General features: G+C 48.8%; 1 protein-coding gene across 2 annotated transcripts; it reads right to left on the bottom strand.

Moving 5' to 3' along the window:
• Window positions 1–17: 17 nt before the first annotated feature.
• Window positions 18–11396, bottom strand: pla2g12b (phospholipase A2, group XIIB). 2 transcript variants are annotated; one of them, XM_072491473.1, is made up of 4 exons: window positions 11063–11396; window positions 6424–6500; window positions 4091–4256; window positions 18–3421 (listed from the first exon to the last, which is right to left on the bottom strand). In XM_072491473.1, exons 1-4 carry the CDS (start codon window positions 11280–11282, stop codon window positions 3303–3305), a joined length of 582 nt encoding a protein of 193 aa, XP_072347574.1. In that variant the 5' UTR covers window positions 11283–11396; the 3' UTR covers window positions 18–3302. The 2 variants fall into 2 exon arrangements, with proteins under 2 accessions (XP_072347574.1, XP_072347573.1); XM_072491472.1 differs by having other exon boundaries at window positions 6412–6500.
• Between the last annotated feature and the right edge of the window lie 7430 nt (window positions 11397–18826).

Below are 18826 nucleotides of genomic sequence, written 5' to 3' on the forward strand. Positions count from 1 at the left end.
TAATACCTCTATGATAGTCGTGAGTAATTTTCACTTTAATAAAGTCACTTCAAAGTGTATTCGGAATCAAATTCATTGTCAACAATGTGGACTAAACACATGTTCTCTCCTTGCTCCTGAACCTCGGAATTCCTACTCTCAACCATCAAATCCCCTTCCTGGCCCTCATGTTGTGATTACATAGAACATAGAACAGTACAGCACAGTACAAACCCTTCGACCCACGATGTTGTTCCGACCCTATTGGTCATAACCAGGGAATCGCCTGAAGAATCCTCTCTTCCCATTCTTGCTCCATTACGTCAGGAGTCCCTCAAGGGTCTATCTTTGGGGCCCCTCCTGTTCCCAATCTACACGCTCCTTCCCATGATATCATCCCGAGACGTGACACCAGGTTCTACATCGATGTTAACGCCCCCAGCTCCACCTGAACACCGCCTCTCTCAACCGTCTGCTGTTTTTCCAACATGGTCCTGGATGAGCTGAGATGTCCTCCGGTTGAACTTTGAGAAGACTACATTACTGCCATTGGTCACAGCCTCAAGCTCCACCTCCTACCCATCAATTCCACCCCCCTCCTTGCTTACTGCCTCAGGTTGAATCAGACTCCTTGCGACCTCAGTGTCCTATTTACGCCTAAGTTGAACTTCTAACCTTATATTCTCTCCATTACTAAGACTTTCACCTCCATTGTACATGTTTCCCTTTTAGGATCCCAATTACCTCAGCTCTGACCTTGTTCAAATGCTTAAACTAGGTCAGCACCCTCTGTACCATTTAACACATACATTGATTATCATTGCAACCATTTTATTTCTGCCAATAATTGCTAATATTTGATGATCAGAATGTGTCCAGGTTTTGTTTGAAGTTGAGATGATGTTTCCATTCACATGGTAACCGTAGGAAACCTTTGTAGCATTGGTCTTATGATATATTCATAGCACACACCGGTTATACAGAAACCTCCTGTCTCACTGCTCACACACATACTAACTAGCACACACATGCTCACTCTCTCACACACACACACATGCTCACTCTTACACACATACAGTAACTAGCACACACATGTGTTGTTCCCTGTTTTATAGTGTGTGTGCTCTCACTGGTGATTGGCTGCGATGTTGCGTGTGTGTTGGTTGGTCCAACTACCTGTCCATCAGTGTGTGTGAGATTGCACCATGATATGTTAATGTGGATATCATGACAAAAGGGAATAGTGTAGATGGGCTTTAGAGTGGTTTCACAGGTCGGCGCAACATCGAGGGCCGAAGGGCCTGTACTGCGCTGTAATGTTCTATGTTCTCCATGCTCACTCTCTCACACTCACAAACTAGCACACACATGCTCACTCTCACACTCACAAACTAGCACACACATGTTCACTCTCACACACACACACACTAACTAGCACACACATGCTCACTCTCACACACACACTAACTAGCACACACATGCTCACTCTCTCACACAAACTAGTACACACATCCTCACTCTCACACTCACAAACTAGCACACATATGCTCACTCTCACACACATACACTAACTAGCACACACATGCTCATTCTCACACACACAAACTAGCACACACATGCTCACTCTCTCACACAAATTAGTACACACATCCTCACTCACTCACAAACTAGCACACATATGCTCACTCTCACACACACTGACTAGCACACACATGTTCACTCTCACACACACGCACACATGCTCACTCTCACACACACTAACTAGCACACACATGCTCACTCTCACACACACACTAACTAGCACACACATGCTCACTCTCACACACATACACTAACTAGCACACACATGCTCACTCTCACACACATACACTAACTAGCACACACATGCTCACTCTCACACACACACTAACTAGCACACACATGCTCACTCTCACACACACACACACACTAACTAGCACACACATGCTCACTCTCTCACACAAACTAGTACACACATCCTCACTCTCTCACTCACAAACTAGCACACATATGCTCACTCTCACACACACACACACTAACTAGCACACACACGCTCACTCTCACACACACACACACAAACTAGCGCACACATGCTCACTCTCACACACATACACTAACTAGCACACACGTGCTCACTCTCACACACATACACTAACTAGCACACACGTGCTCACTCTCACACACACACTAACTAGCACACATGTGCTCACTCTCACACACACACTAACTAGCACACACATGCTCACTCTCACACACATACACTAACTAGCACACACGTGCTCACTCTCACACACACACTAACTAGCACACACGTGCTCACTCTCACACACACACACTAACTAGCACACACATGCTCACTCTCACACACATACACTAACTAGCACACACATGCTCACTCTCACACACATGGGTCCTAGGAATAGATATGTAGGATAAAGTGCCAGGAGCAATAGCCTGTGGTGAGTTCCATTGGTTATCCAGGCCCTAAACTCTCTGAACCTCTCCAGCACGCCTCCTTTTAAGAGGGTTCCTTAAAACCTACCTCTTTAACTGAGCTTTTTGTTCATGTGTTCTAATACCTCTTTATTTTGCTCAGTGTGAATTTTTATTCGATGAAGCTCCTGGGCAACATCTTGGTTATGCTAGACGGAGTTCTATTGGAATGCCTTGTGGGAAAGGATGGGGTGATGGGAAGTGGAAGCAAACTCACGGTCCCGTGAGGTGAGTGAGTGTGGATTTGTCCCCACATTCCTCACATACACCCTTCGCCAGACATGGCATCAGGATGGGTTAGACTGGCAGTCACTTACAGGATAACCTTGGATACCGCCTGTAGATATTGCTCAATGCCAATTGAGCAAAGATGGCAACCAGAGAACCGGTTAAACCCACACTCTGGGGCTAGGGGCAATGCGTGACAGAAATAAGGGGCAGGGAAGAAAATAATATTAGAAGGGGAGGGACAGTGTGCATGTGAAATATCAAATATTCTTCCCTGACCATATCGGTCACCAAAACATGTGGCAATCAGTAGTAATTGTTTCTCATGAATTAACATGGAATTATTATTAAATAGAAACTTGCCATATACATAATGGGCCAGGTCTTGAACTTTACCAGTCCAGGAAAAGAGCATGAAATAAATAATTTACATTGCCAGCAGGTAGTTCCAGTGTTGTATGTACAGGTGACAGTGAGAAGAGTTACAACATATGTACATGGAAAGTCATGTATAACACGTGTGTAGTCACGGAAAGGGAGAGTCACATTGTATATGCAGGCACACACGTGCGGAATCTTTATCTTCAAAGCTCATCTCTTTCCTCCTCACTGCATAAGCATGCTGATCTCTGACTGTTCATGAAAGGCTTGCAGCCCAGGGTCCAGACTGCATTGAACATGGTGTCCGCCACAGATTCACAGGCTAAAAGAAAGAACTTCCATTTAATTTGATGCCCCAAAGCACTTAACAGCCAATCAAGTACTTTTGCAATGTCGTCCCTGTCATAATATTGGGAACAGGCCAACCAATTGCTGATGACTGGATTGTCTATTTTCTTAATTATGTTGATTGAAGGATAAATATTGGCCAGGACAAAGGGGAGAACTTTCGAGTTCTTCTTCAAATAGTCCCATCAGCTCTCTTACATCCACCCAAGAGGTTAGGCGAGCCCCCGGTTCACCACCTCATTCAAAAGATGGCACCGCCGTCAGTGCACCGCGCCCTCAGTACTGGACTGGATTGTCAGCCTGGATTATGTGCTAATTCTCTGGAGTGGGCCTTGAACCCATGACCTTCTGACTCAGGTGAATGTGTTATCCACTGAATCATGATTGGAAATGGAACAAGAGATGCAGAGAACTGCAAATGCCGGGATTCTGAATTATAAACAGTTCTAGTCTACACCCAAACATTATCTCATTAGATACTGAGGACCTGATTGTTTACTGTTTCTATTCCAAATACTGTCCATTTTCTACCCCTCTCGTCTTTAGCACTACCTCCAATACTCCCCATGAGCATGTTTGTGTCACCTCACACATCTCTGCAATGACCTCATCTTGTTGGCGTCATGCCAATTAAAATACTGACCTTCGACCTTTGACACAAAGCCCAAACTTTTCTTGAGGTCGGAGCAGATTCCGTAGAGGCACCAACGGAATTTAGCGTCACACCGGTACTTGTTGGCTCCGCAGGTGTCGTAACAACCATCGAGCTGGTTACAACACTTGGTCATGGCTGGGATTCCCAAATCCAGCTGAAACAAAAAAGGAGGAAAATAATTGTGGAGTCGACTCGAAAGAGTCTGGAGGCAGAATTCAGCGGAAATCAACGTCTCGTGGGACTGCTTGAATCTTCACAAACTCTATGCAGTTGAGCCACATCACGGTCGACTGTGCTCACTAGAGCATGGCCAGTCAGATTTAAGGATCTCCACGGGTGATACAACTGTATGTATCCATAGGACTCCTCATGTCTTAGGTAGACTGACCACAACCATACAAAACCGATGGGCAGGGAAAGTCAATCCATCGAGCCTTTCCAACAATCCTAAATGTTGAACCATCATTACTAAACGCTACTTCCCAGCTCGAAAGCTCAGTCACTATCTCCCACCAGCACCTGCAGTCCTGTAATCTCCCGGGAATCTATTGCAGAGGCTGATCTCAATCCATGGTCGACGAGGTCTTATTCCCTATTCACGGATGTAGGCAACACCCAACCCATTTTTGATGAAAGGTCTGATGAAAAATCGTTGACTTGAAATGTTAGCTCTGTTTCTCTCTCCACAGGAGCTGCCAGACCTGTTGAGTATTTCCAATGTTTTCTCTGTCTAATGACGCGGTTTATTTTGTACCGGCCCTCCTCGACGAAACTAAAATGAATATATTCCCTTGAAGGATGGCTGGTGCCGTGGACACAGAGGCAGGTGTCTTAACTCTGAAAATTATGCCTCTACCTCTGATGTGCCATGAGGTGTTTGCAAACTCTGTCTCCCAGAGCTCTAGAGCAGATGCAACATGAAGGAATCCTCTACATCCGTGTCATGGTAACTAGGTACATCCAGGGCACCACCCCTGTCATAGGTATGGGAACCATAGCTGTTGTTACAATTATACTCAACCCATAATTCATTACTTCATGCCCACACTAACCCTAATTTCTGATGGTCACTTGACCCAAGGGAACTGAATGAATTTGGCCTCGGCATCTACTTTCTCCGATGGGGAAGTTCAGAACCAGGATTTGGGAGCGGGGGTCTGCGGATGCTGGAGATCTGAATTAAAAGATTTTAATGAAGTTAAGGCTATTGATCTAAGGTTAAATGGAGTTGAGGTACAGGTGAGCCATGGCCTAATGACACGACGGAACAGAGTCATGGGGCTGAATGGTCTCACCTTGCTCCTGCGTAACTACCAAACTAACTGAGGAAATCACAAATAGGTAGTGGTTATCACGATGGCAACCCAACTACCATCAATTATCCCATTAATAAACCAATTGGCATCAACATCATCTACTCAGAAGTATGTACTGTGACCCAAAATACGCAACAGCGACATGAGTATCACTGATATCTGTATGGCACTGGTGTATACAATGACCACACTTGTATGGGCTGCATGTGCTGGTCCCTGTCTGGGACTGGTGGACACAGTGTGAAGAGACAATCCACACACATCGAGCCTTCCACGTCGCAAAATGCTTCACAGTCAATCAAATACTTTTGCAGTGTTGCCATTGACGTAATGTAGAAAACATGGCAGCCAGGTCAGACACAGCAGGCCATCACAAACCATAGACTATAAGCCGTATGAGCAGAAGTAGGCCATTCGGCCCATCGAGTCTCCTCCGCCATTCAATGAGGTCATGTCTGATCTGATCTGATAACCCTCAACTCCAGTTTTCCACCTTATCCCCCTAACCCTAGATTCCCTTACTGATTAAAAACCTGTCTATCTCAGCCTTGAACATACTTAACGACCCAGCCTCTACAGCTCTCTGTGGTAAAGAATTCCACAGATTCACTCCCCTCTGAGAGATGAAATTCCTCCTCATCTCTGTCTTAAACTGATGACCTATTACTCTGAGATTCTGCCCTCTGGTCCTAGACTCTCCCACAAGAGGAAACAACTTCTCAGCATCTTAGCGTTCTAAATGACCAGATACTCTGTTCTGATTTATTGTTTGAGAGTTAAGTATAGACCCAGGTACTGGGATAACCCCCCTGTTTCCCTTTGAATAGTGCCAAAGGGATATTTTTTGCATTCACCTGAGTGGGTAGATGGAGTCTTGATTTAACATCTCATCCACTCCTAAACTGAGCACCCCACTATGTGACAGAATAAATTTAGTCAGTAATTATTTCAAAGTGGCGAGTATAAAATGGAAGCTGTGCTTGTTGTACATACAGTGTCTGGTACCTTGAGTCCAAGGAAAGAGGAACTACAGCCGTTTGGTTCAGGAGCTTTAAAGTCAGGTCTTGGTAAAGGTGCCTTCCCTAGATGGAGAGAACAGAGTGAATGCAACAATTCATACAACAGGGTAATCGTTGTGCTCTTAAATCTTAGTTCAAAATCTTTTTACGGTCCGTTCTGCCTTCCTCCTCATTCAACAACAAGAAGTTGCATTTATATAACGCCCTTAACATGAAATGTCCTAAGGTGCTTCATGGTTGCATCATCAAACAATATATATTTTTTAAAATAACTTTAGAGTACCCAATTATTTTTTCTCCAATTAAGGGGCAATTCAGCGTGGCCAATCCACGTAACCTGCACATTTTTGCATTATGGGGGTGAGACCTACGCGGACATGGGGAGAATGTGCAAACTCCACACGGCCAGTGACCCAGGGCCGGGATTCGAACCCGGGTCCTCAGCGACGCAGTCCCAGTGCTAACCACTGTGCCACATGCCGCTCATCATCAAACAATATATGATATTGAGCTACATAAGGAAATATCCAGACAGATGACCAAAAACATGGTGAAAGAGTTCGGTCTTTAAGGAGGAGAGAGAGAGGTGGGAGAGGTTTAGGGAGCGAATTCCAGAGCGTTAGGTCTAAAGCTCTTTGAAGGCAGGGTTTCCAATGTTGGAGCAATTAAAACCAGGGAAGCGCAAGAGTTTAGAATTGGAGGAGCGCAGAGATCTCAGAGGGTTGTAGAGGTGGGTACGGAGATAGAGCGGAGGGGAGGCAATTGAGGGATTTGAAAACAAGGAAGAGAATTTTAAAATCAAAATGTTTTTTTGTTAGAAATATTTTTATTCAAATTTTTTACATATTTTCAACAAACCTTACAGAAAAAAGAAAAACAAAGAACACATAAATAAACATCTTACAACTACATCACAAATTCCCCCAATATACAAACCCCCCCCCAATTAAGCAATAACACAGCTGCTGCTGCTGACCACCTCCTAACGCTCTGCTAGAAAGTCTAGGAACGGTTGCCACCGCCTGAAGAACCCTTGCACAGACCCTCTCAAGGCAAATTTTACCCTCTCCAATTTAATGAACCCTGCCATGTCGCTGATCCAGGCTTCCACGCTTGGGGGCCTCGCATCCTTCCACTGTAGCAGAATCCTCCGCCGGGCTACCAGGGACGCAAAGGCCAGAATACCGGCCTCTTTCGCCTCCTGCACTCACGGCTCGTCCGATACCTCAAATAGTGCTAACCCCCAGCTCGGCTTAACCCGGGTGTTCACCACCTTAGACACCATCCTCGCAAAACCCCTCCAGAACCCATCCAGCGCTGGGCACGCCCAGAACATGTGGGTGTGATTTGCTGGGCTCCCCAGGCACCTCCACCCCAAAGAACCTGCTCAGCCTCGCCCCTGTCATATGCGCTCTGTGAAGAACCTTAAATTGTATCAGGCTAAGCCTGGCGCAAGAGGAGGAAGAATTAACTCTACCCATGGCGTCCGCCCACGCACTCTCGTCTATCTCCTCCCCAAGCTCCTCCTCCCATTTACCCTTTAGCTCCTCCACCAAGGTCTCCTCCTCCTCCTGCATCTCCTGGTAGATCGCCGAGACCCTGCCCTCTCCAACCCACACCCCCGAGAGAACCCTATCCTGGATCCCGAGGGCTGGAAGCAGCGGGAACTCCCTCACCTGCCGTCTTGCAAACGCCCTTACCTGCATGTACCTGTAGGCATTTCCGGGGGGAAGCCCAAATTTTTCCTCCAGCGCCCCCAGGCTCGCAAACGTCCCATCTAAAAACCAGTCCCCCATCCTTCTAATTCCTGCCCTGTGCCAGATCAGGAACCCTCCATCCATTCTCCCCGGGACGAACCGATGGTTCTCCCGGATCGGGGACCAAACCAAAGCCTCTACCTCACCCCTGTGGTGCCTCCACTGCCCCCAAATTTTCAAAGTCGCCGCCACCACCGGACTCGTGGTGTACCTAGTCGGCGGCAGCGGTGCTGTCACCAGCGCTCCCATACTCGTGCCCACACAGGACACCATCTCCAGCCTCTTCTACGCCGCCCCCTCCCCCTCCATTTTAAAATCAAATGTTGCCAGGCTGGGAGTCGGTGTTGGTCAGTGAACACAGGAGTGATGGGTGAATGGGATTTGATGGAAGTTAGGATATGGGCAGCAGAGTTCTGGATGAGCTCAGGTTGGTGAAGCTTGGGAAATTGTGACGTTGGTTAGGAGACCAACGGCTTACTTACTGCCTACAGAATAGAAAAGAAATGAAGCAAGGCTTCCATTTACATGGCCTCTTTGTCACATTGCAGCAACTCACACAGATATTGATATAAAATACTGTGACTATCATAGAATTTACAGTGCAGGAGGCCACCCGGCCCATCGAGTCTGCACCGGCTCCTGGAAAGAGCACCCTACCCAAGGTCAACACCTCCACCCTATCCCCACAACCCAGCAACCCCACCCAACACTAAGGGCAATTTTGGACACTAAGGGCAATTTATCACGGCCAATCCACCTAACCTGCACATCTTTGGATTGTGGGAGGAAACTGGAGCACCCGGAGGAAACCCACGCAGACACGGGGAGGACGTGCAGACTGACCCAAGCCGGAATCGAACCTGGGACCCTGGAGCTGTGAAGCAATTGTGCTATCCACAATGCTACCGTACCAAAAGCAGCATTGAGATGGATGATCCGTTAATCTGCTTTTAGCTGAGGAAGGACTATTGGCCAGGGATATCGGGAAAATGCCATCCTCTTACTCAAATAGTGCCATGGGATGTTTAACCTTTACCTGAATCACTAGAGGAGACAGACAGAGCCTTGATTTAACTGAATGTCACTGCTTCTAAAAATGAAGCACTCATGCAGTGCTGCAGAGTTCTCTTTTAATTCATTTTTTAATTCATTTATGGGATGTGGCCGTCCCTAGTTAGGCCAGCATTTATTGCCCATATTTATACAGTGGCTACCAGGGCAGGTCAAAAGCTAGGAATCCTACGGTGAGTAACTCACGTCCTGACCCCCCAAAAGCCTGCCCACCATCTACAAGGCACAAGCCAGGAGTGTGATGGAACACTCTCCACTTGCCTGGATGAGCGCAGCTCCAACAACACTCAAGAAGCTCGACACCATCCAGGACAAAGCAAACCCAGCTGACTGGCACCCAATTCACAAACACTCACTCCCTCCGCCACTGATGCACAGTGACAGCCGTGTCTACCATGTACAAGATGCACTGCAGTAACCCGCCAAGGTTACCTAGCACCTTCCAAACCCACGACCACTATCATCTAGAAGGACAAGAGCAGCAGATACCTGGGAACCCCACCACCTGGAGGTGCCCCTCCAAGTCACTCACCATCCTGACTTGGAAATATATCGGCCGTTCCTTCACTGTCGCTGGGGCAAAATCCTGGAACGTCCTCCCTATCAGCACAGTGGGTGTATCTACACTTCAAGGACTGCAGCGGTTCAAGAAGGCAGGTCACCACCACCTTCTGAAGGGCAACTAGGGATGGTCAATAAATGCTGGGCCTGACCAGCGAAGCCCTTATCCTGTAAATGAATAGAAAGAAATAATTCCTAGTTGCCCTTCACAAGGTGCTGGTTTAGCACAGGGCTAAAGAGCTGGCTTTTAAAGTAGACCAAGGCAGGCCAGCAGCACGGTTCAATTCCCATACCAGCCTCCCCGAACAGGCGCCGGAATGTGGCGACTAGGGGCTTTTCACAGTAACTTCATTTGAAACCTACTTGTGACAATAAGCGATTTTCATTTCTTGAGTGTTGTTGGAACTGCACTCATCCAGGCAAGTGGGGAGTATTCCATTACACTCCTGACTGGTGCCTTCTAGATGGTGGACAGGCTTTGGGGAGTCAGGAGGTGAATTACTTGCCGTAGGGTTCTTAGCCTTTGACCTGCACTGATAGCCAGTTTACACTGATGTATACACCCAAACCGAACAGACATGTACATTCCGTGCACTCATAGTCTCACTCGCACAGTTGCAAACACAGATTTATATGTGTACACAAGTTCTAAACTAATTCAACATGTTACTCATGAATCCACTGACTGTAGACAAATATTCAAACACACAGTCACCCACACACACACAAACTCAGTTGCTATGTTTTTTGTTACGAATATTGTGCACTTCTCAAGCAATTTCTTACTTTACTTTCTATAATCATATTTTATTAGCAATTTGCAACATTTTCCAATTGCTGTTTGATTTAACTCACCCTTGGGTTCTTTAACCCCTTTCAGAAGGGTTAATGATTAATCAAACAATCACAAATCACAAAAACTAAGAGACATTTCAAACCAGAAAATGCCTGTGGAGATCAGACAAAGTTGCATTTTTCATTCTTTTGTCGAATTATCTTCCTAAAAACGCAGTAAATCCCAGTTGCAGTGCAGATCATTTTGTCCCTTGTTGTTGGCTGACCTGTGTCTCACCACTGTTTTATTTGAGCAGTTCTTACTTCCCCAATTCTGCTCCTGGCTTTCTATCACTTTTTCTAATGTTCTCTCAATCCCCTTTCATTTGCCTTCCTCGTACTTTCTCACCTGTAGCAATGCTTGGAACGTACGTTTACCCGGGTCCTCTACCTCACACTTACCATACCGGCACTTGTACTGGCACACGCCATTCCTGCCACCCAGGAGTTCCAGGAATGAGTCAAAATATCCGTTTATTGTCTCGAAGCTGTCCCGGACCGATCCGATGCCCCAATCTGAGTCGGTGCTCGAGTCATCCTGGCCGCTGGTAGTGGCGTTGACTTCCTCAGCCTGCGCCACACTGAGCGCCAAGCACAGGACAATCACAGCCCCTCCTCTCATAGTTAGCAAAGCTGGTTAAACGAAGAGGGGGGGGGAGAAGATTGAGCTAAAAAGCGCATGCAAAGCCCAGAACAAACCAGGTATGTTCCACACTACAGCACAAACTCTTTCTAGCCACTCTCTGATCCGGACTTTTAACCTTCACCTTTTTTATCTGGGGTGAGCTCACCGCTATAATAGTCTAAAGGTCACCCTGAGTGGAGATTTGTTTGGAATTTGGTCGCATCGCCAACATCTTGCTTTCTTTATCATGGCCTGTGTACTTTAAACACCTATACCAAGTCACTAGGATATCTCGTAGCGGGTCCACACTTCTATTAATTATCTTACGAGCAACTTGTTGCAATATGGGGCAAAGTTATTTCAAAATTACAGGCTGTGAGCATTTAAAAAAATTTGTCCAAGTGAGTATCACTGGCAAGTCCATCCTGGATTGTCCTGGAGAAGGTGATGACGAGCTGCCTTCATGAACGGCTGCAGTCCATGCAGTCTAGGTACACCCACAGTAGCAACTGTGAGTCACCCGCATCGCTGTGGGTCTGGAGTCACATGTAGGCCAGACCAGATAACGAAGGCAGATCTCCTTTCCCGAAGCACACTCGTGAATCAGATGGGATTTTTCAGGAGTGTTATGAAAACGAGACAAATTTAAAAAAATAATTAACTTAAACCCCCCCCCACCATGCCAGAGATGTCTCCAGAGATTCATTCATCTGTTCGATCCTTAAAGGACAGGGTTGCATCGAGGAGTATTTGAATTTGACTACCCGTTGTGCGCCATGCAGGGAAACATTACAAAGCTGATGGATCCAAACCAGATTCACCGGGAGATTTTCTGTTTCAAGTCATTCCAGAGAACTGGGTTACAGGTTGACACGTGGCCAAATGCAGCTCCATAAAATAATGAGAAACTCAGTGAGTGGAATTGACTCGATTATTGATCCTCAGGTTCCCGAGTGAGGGAATGTTCGAGGTGGCTCATTATTCTTGGCTCAGGGGCCTGTAAAATAGCACCTCAATTGACCCTGGGCGGCAGCCAATTTCTGGGTATCCTATCGAGCACGTATCAACCAGTGCCATCGGAGCGCTTACATCGGATCGGGAAACCAACACAAAAAACGAGCAATTATAACATTGAATTGCTTCAGCAGTGTGAACATTTTTGTGGCAGTGCCTGTATTTGCAGTTTAGGTTTTGACGTATTTTCTGCCATAAACAGATTAAAGTGTCAAGCAATGTCAGCTGCCACTTCTGTTTGGCCACACCCCAAGTAATCGCATTGCCCTAGATGGTTGATTTTAGTATCACACTCAGTTGTTGTAATAAGAGGGCATGACTGGCATAAACAAGCAAAGTGCAAGGGTATGTGTGGTGTTGGGTGCTCTGAGGTACAGACGAACCAACACGGTTGCGATTGGTACAACGCAGTTTTATTCCAACTAGTTATTTACACATCTCACTTGGTACTCAGCACGTGGTGACTGTGTGAGTGTCTTGTTAATGAGGTCCTGGCCTTGTCCTGTCTTCAGATGGACTGCCCAGGAGGTGTGTTTCTTGTCGTATACTGTGTCTGCTCTTGTCAGTGATTGGCTGTCGTGCTATGTTTGCTAATTGGTCTGTTGGTCTGTCTATCATGATGTGTGTGTTGTGATGTGTGTTTGAATATCATGACATCCCCCCTTTTTTTACAAGATTATGTGCCTACGTGGTTATAAATATAAATGTGTCCTGAGTGCAGCTAAAGGTGTGTGTGCGTGATATTTACAGCATGTACATGTGGCGTAACTATATACAAGGGGCGATGTCAGGTGTGACATGCTAACGAGGTTGTACCATAACAAAAGAAGAAGAACATTGAAATTTGGACCGATCAAACAAGGCCTGGAACGATAAAACAGTGACATGTTACAATACAGTAGTTGCTAAAATTTGATGTGTGAACAATCTCATAAGTCCAGTCTAGTAGGTGGGCGACGAATTCGGGTTGACCGCCTCAAGGGTGGGTCGAGAACCACCGGCTGAGGTGCGAGCCTGGCCACGGGTGGCGACAGAAGGGGCATGGTATATGGCAGCTCCACGAAGTCGCTATCAGGAACCTGTGGAGGACACGGCGTCTGTGTATGGTTCCGTTGCGAGTGTGGAAGTAGGCGAAGGGCTCGGCGATTGCGCCTACGCACGGATCCATCCGGCATGCGTACCAGGAACGAGCGGGGAGCCACGCGTCGGAGAACTTCGGCAGGTGCTGACCAGCCACCGTCTGGTAGGTGAATGCGGACGTTGTCTCCAGGGGCCAGGGAGGGAAGATCAGTTGCCCTTGTGTCGTACGATCTCTTCTGGCGATCGCGCTGCAGTTGCATCCTATGCAGTACCGGAGCATGGCCTATTGTTGGTGCCAGGATGGAAGGCACAGTGGTTCTGAGGGCGCGACCCATCAGCAGCTGCGCTGGCGAGAGACCCGTGGCTAGCAGGGCCGAGCGATAGGCCAGCAGGGCGAGGTAGAAGTCCGATCCGGCAGCAGCAGCCTTGCAGAGGAGCCGCTTGGCAATGTGAACGCCCTCCTCCGCCTTTCCATTGGACTGGGGATGCAGAGGGCTGGACGTCACATGGGTGAAGCCATACGAGGCCGCAAAGGCTGACCATTCATGGCTGGCAAAATAGGGCCCATTGTCCGACATGACAGTCATCGGAATGCCGTGGCGAACAAAGGTGTCTTTGCAGGCCCTGATGACAGCAGACGACGTCAGATCGTGCAGGCATATGACTTCTGGGTAATTGGAGAAGTAGTCCATGATGATAACATAGTCCATGCCAAGCGCGTGAAATAGGTCGACACCCACCTTCGCCCAGGGGGACGTCACCAGCTCATGGGGCAAAAGCGTCTCAGGAGGTTGCGCCGGCTGAAACCTTTGGCAGGTTGTGCAGTTGATCACCATGTTGGCAATATCGTCACTGATGCCCGGCCAGTATACCGCCTCTCGGGCCCTCCATCTGCACTTCTCGACCCCCAAGTGGCATTCGTGTATTTGATCGAGAACCAGCTGGCGCATACTGTGCAGAATCACAATCCGGTCCAGCTTCAGAAGGATCCCATCAATGATGGCTAGGTCGTCTCGTACATTATAGAACTGCGGGCACTGCCCTTTGAGCCATCCTCCTGTCATGTGGCGCATCACTCGCTGTAAAAGGGGGTCGGCCGCTGTCTCTCGGCGGATGCGGGCCAGACTGGAGTCGTCAGCCGGCAGATTTGCCGCTGTCACGGCCACCTGTGCCTCGACCTGACATACGAACCCCTCCGCATCTGGCGGCGTGCTCACTGCTCTGGATAGGGCATCCGCCACGATGAGGTCCTTCCCTGGAGTGCAGACCAGTTAGAAGTCATACCTCCTGAGTTTAAGTAGGATGCGCTGGAGGCGAGGGGTCATCTCGTTCAGGTCCTTGTTTATTATGCTGACCAGGGGGCGGTGGTCAGTTTCGACCGTGAACCGTGGAAGACCATAGACGTAATCGTGGAACTTGTCTAAACCGGTTAGCAAGCCCAGGCATTCTTTTTCGATTTGCGCGTAGCGCTGCTCTGTGGGGGTCATGGCCCGCGATGCATAGGCAACCGGGGCCCATGACGATGTGTCATCCCTCTGCAGGAGCACTGCTCCAATGCCGGATTGGCTGGCATCAGTTGAGATTTTGGTGGGACGAGACGTGTCGAAGAACAGCAACACTGATGCCGTGGTGAGTTTGAGTTTGAGCTCCTCCCATTCCAGCTGGTGTGTGTGTTGCCACTGGAACTCTGTGGATTTTTTGACAAGGTGGCGCAGAGTCGTTGTGTGGGAGGCAAGGTTGGAAATGAATTTCCCTAGGAAGTTGACCATGCCAAGACAGCCTTCTTGTCGGCCGGCTGCGGCATGGCTGTGATGGCGCTCACCTCATCTGCATCCGGACGGACCCCTGACCGGGAGATATGGTCCCCCAGGAACTTCAATTCGGTCTGTCCAAAGGCGCACTTGGCTCGGTTGAGGCGCAGGCCGTTTTCCCGTATGCGGGCAAAAACGCGTTGGAGACGATGTATGTGCTCCTGCGGTGTGGTGGACCAGATGATGACATCGTCCACATATACTCGCACCCCTTCGATGCCTTCCATCATCTGCTCCATGATTCTGTGGAAGACCTCGGATGCCGAGATGATGCCAAATGGCATCCGGTTGTAGCAGAATCTGCCGAAAGGGGTGTTGAAGGTACATAGCTTTCGGCTGGACGGGTCCAGTTGGATCTGCCAAAATCCTTTAGAAGCATCCAGTTTTGTGAATATCTTCGCTTGGGCCATTTCACTGGTGATCTCCTCCCGTTTGGGTATGGGATAATGTCTCCGCATAATGTTATTATTGAGGTCTTTGGGGTCTATACAGATGCAGAGCTCGCCAGAGGGCATCTTGACGCACACCATGGAGCTGACCCATGGCGTGGGCTCCGTGACCCTGGATAGGACCCCTTGGTCCTGGAGATCCTGCAGCTGCAGCTTGAGGCGGTCTTTAAGTGGCGCAGGAACCCTGCGAGGTGCGTGAACGACCGGGATGGTGTCCGGTTTGAGGCGAATTCGGTAGGTGTATGGCAGTGTTCCCATGCCTTCAAATACCTCCTGGTTGTGAGCGAGGAACGATTGGAGCTGTGCGTTGAACTGTGCATCCGGGAAGTCAGATGTACCGTCTGGAGAGAGAGAGAGAATTTGTTGCACAAGGTGGAGAGCCTTACATGCCTGTGCGCCCAGCAGGGAGTCCTTCGATGAGCCAACTATCTCGAACGAGAGTGTGGCCGTGTGTGTTTTGTGTGTCACCTGGAGCTGGCAGGATCCCATGGCCAGGATAACGTTCCTGTTGTAGTCATCTTGCAACGGGATGGCTGGATTGGTGGTCTGACCTTCATGGCATAGAATGCTGACCATGCTATGAGGTTGGCGGAGGCGCCAGTGTCCAGGCGGAAAGTGATTGGCGATCGGTTGACCGTCAGGGTGGCACTCCATTCGTCGGCCGGATTGATAGTGTTGACCTGGTTCACATCAATGACTGCAACCCGGAAGGCGTCTTGGTCATCTGTGTCGTCGGTTTGGATGTCGTGATGTGGAGGCTGGATGGTCCACTGCGCATGCGCAGTTCGGTCTTGCGTCGGGCGCGCCTGCGCAGCACGTCCCTCAGTGTTGCCGTAGGTTTTGGCACGCACAAACGCGGGAGGCCTCAAAAAACGCGAGAAACGGCCGCCCTCGTCCGGGCCGCGGGCCGGGAGAAACTCGATTGCCTGGATGCGTTCGGCCTCGTGGGCGGCCTGGCTTGCCGATTCGATCGCCTGGGACCCCCTCCGTGCCGATTCGGTTGCCTGAAATTGGGCATAGCGGCTGGTCGCATTTTCATGCAGGACACAGGCTTCAACTGCAGATGCGAAGGTCAGGCCTTTAATTTTTAGAAGCTGCTGGCGTAGGCCACTGGAGGCAACGCCAAAAACGATCTGGTCCCGGATCATGGACTCTGAGGTGGTGCCGTAACCGCAGGACTGCGCGAGTATGCGGAGGTGCATCAGGAAGGACTGAAAGAGCTCATCCTTACCTTGTAGGCGCTGCTGAAAGATATACCTCTCAAAGCTTTCATTGACCTCAACGTTGAAGTGCTGGTCGAGCTTGAGGAGGACCGTGTCATATTTAGATTTGTTCTCGCCTTCCGCGAACACCAAGGAGTTGTATACATCGATGGCGTGCTGACCTGCGGTAGTGAGGAGCATGGCAATCTTTGTTTCGTCCGAGGCGCCCTGTTTTTCATTGGCTCCCATGAACAGTTCGAATCGCTGCTTGAAGAGCTTCCCAGGTTCCCAGCGACTTGCAACAGCTGCGGTTTGTTGTGGGTGTCCATGGCTCAGGATAGCAGATTTGCCGGTAAGTATCGATTCACTCACTGGTACCATGTGGTGTTGGGTGCTCTGAGGTACAGATGAACCAACACAGTTGCGATTGGTACAACGCAGTTTTATTCCAACTAGTTATTTACACATCTGACTTGGTACTCAGCACGTGGTGACAGTGTGAGTGTCTTGTTAATGAGGTCCTGGCCTTGTCCTGTATCCAGATGGACTGCCCAGGAGGTGTCGTGTTTCTTGTCTTATACTGTGTCTGCTCTTGTTTGTGATTGGCTGTCGTGTTATGTGTGCTAATTGGTCTGTTGATCTGTCTATCATGAAGTGTGTGTTGTGATGTGTGTTTGAATATCATGACAGTATGGTCAAGTGCTGAGGCCACAGTTTGAAAGAAAAATTAATCAGCGCCTGTTAATTAGGAAGCCTTGAATGAATAGATTTCAGGCTCTGGATAGGGAATATTTATATTGTCACAATTCCAGCTGCATGAACTCCTTGACTGTGTCACGATTCCAGCTGCTGGGCAAGTCAAATCCCAGAGTGAAACCTTGCTTAATAGATCCTAAAAAACCATGGAAGAAAATTACTGAACAAATTCACAGGAGTCTGCTGATTAGCTCCTAATACAAAGAATACAATGTTTATTAAAACAACAACATTGAATTATATCACACCAGACAAAAAGCATAAACACAAGGGGAGGGATTCACTGATCCTGAGGCTAAGTGTTGATACAGTCGGAAACGAGTCAACACAGCCTTAGGATCAGCAATTCGGGCCCCTACACGCCACTCCAGCTGCTGATCCTGTTGTGAACTGGGCACGGCGGGATCCGCGCATTCGCAGTGGCACCGGCACCAACACGCGTATGCGCGGTGGCTCCCTTCAATGCATCGGCCCCGATGCAACATGGCACAGGGCTACAGGGACTGGCGCGGAAGGAAGGAGGCCCCCAGCCAGAGAGGCCGGCCCGCCGATTGGTGGGCCCCGATCGCGGGCCAGGCCACATCGGAGCCCCCCCCCCCCCCCCCCGGGGTCGGAATCCCCCTCCCTCCCCACAGGCCGCTCCCCGACCCATCCACGCCGAGTTCCCGCCGGCTGAGAGCAGGTGTGGACGGTGCCAGCGGGACTCAAGTTTTTTACGACGGCCACTCGGCCCATCTGGGCCGAGAATCGGCGAGGGTGGTTTCATAGAACTCTGCGGAGAATCGCGTGCCGGCATCGCCCAAGATGATTCAAATTCCCACTATTCCTTTACCCCAGCAATATGTTTACAGACACATAAACTAGTGAGGAGTTACTTAGCTTGACACAAAGGCTTCTCACTTGTGGCTGGCACAGTTGCCCCCATTTTCTTTCTTGTTAATTCCTGAATATTCACTTGACGCTTCTCAACCAACCCGAAAAACCCAAAATCGGATTCTAAACTCACTGTTGCTTCAACAGCAGAACAAACAAATGAGTTCCCTAAACTCAAGTCTTCCAGTAGCATCTCCGCTAAATGAATCACTCTACTGATTGCTTAGTCAGTTAGTTCCTGTCCCACTAGCCCTCGACCTTTCTTCTTAGAGAACTTAAAAAGTCCCTGTGTCCTCTCTCTGACACACACACACTGAACACTCTCTTTCTCAACCCCTGTTTCTTCTGAGTTAGTG

The sequence above is a fragment of the Scyliorhinus torazame genome, chromosome 28 (genome assembly GCF_047496885.1).
Source record: "Scyliorhinus torazame isolate Kashiwa2021f chromosome 28, sScyTor2.1, whole genome shotgun sequence".
Taxonomy (NCBI): Eukaryota; Metazoa; Chordata; class Chondrichthyes; order Carcharhiniformes; family Scyliorhinidae; genus Scyliorhinus; species Scyliorhinus torazame.

What these genes read in the sequence shown, in the direction of transcription:
- pla2g12b (XM_072491472.1), bottom strand. Translation starts at nt 11,282, where the DNA reads ATGAGAGGAGGGGCTGTGATTGTCCTGTGCTTGGCGCTCAGTGTGGCG. An exon ending in CCAGTACAAGTGCCGGTATG is followed by an intron (nt 6,501 to 11,062) that starts GTAAGTGTGAGG and finishes CTCTCCATCTAG; the next exon opens with GGAAGGCACCTTTACCAAGA. An exon ending in GACTCAAGGTACCAGACACT is followed by an intron (nt 4,257 to 6,411) that starts GTATGTACAACA and finishes TTTTTGTTTCAG; the next exon opens with CTGGATTTGGGAATCCCAGC.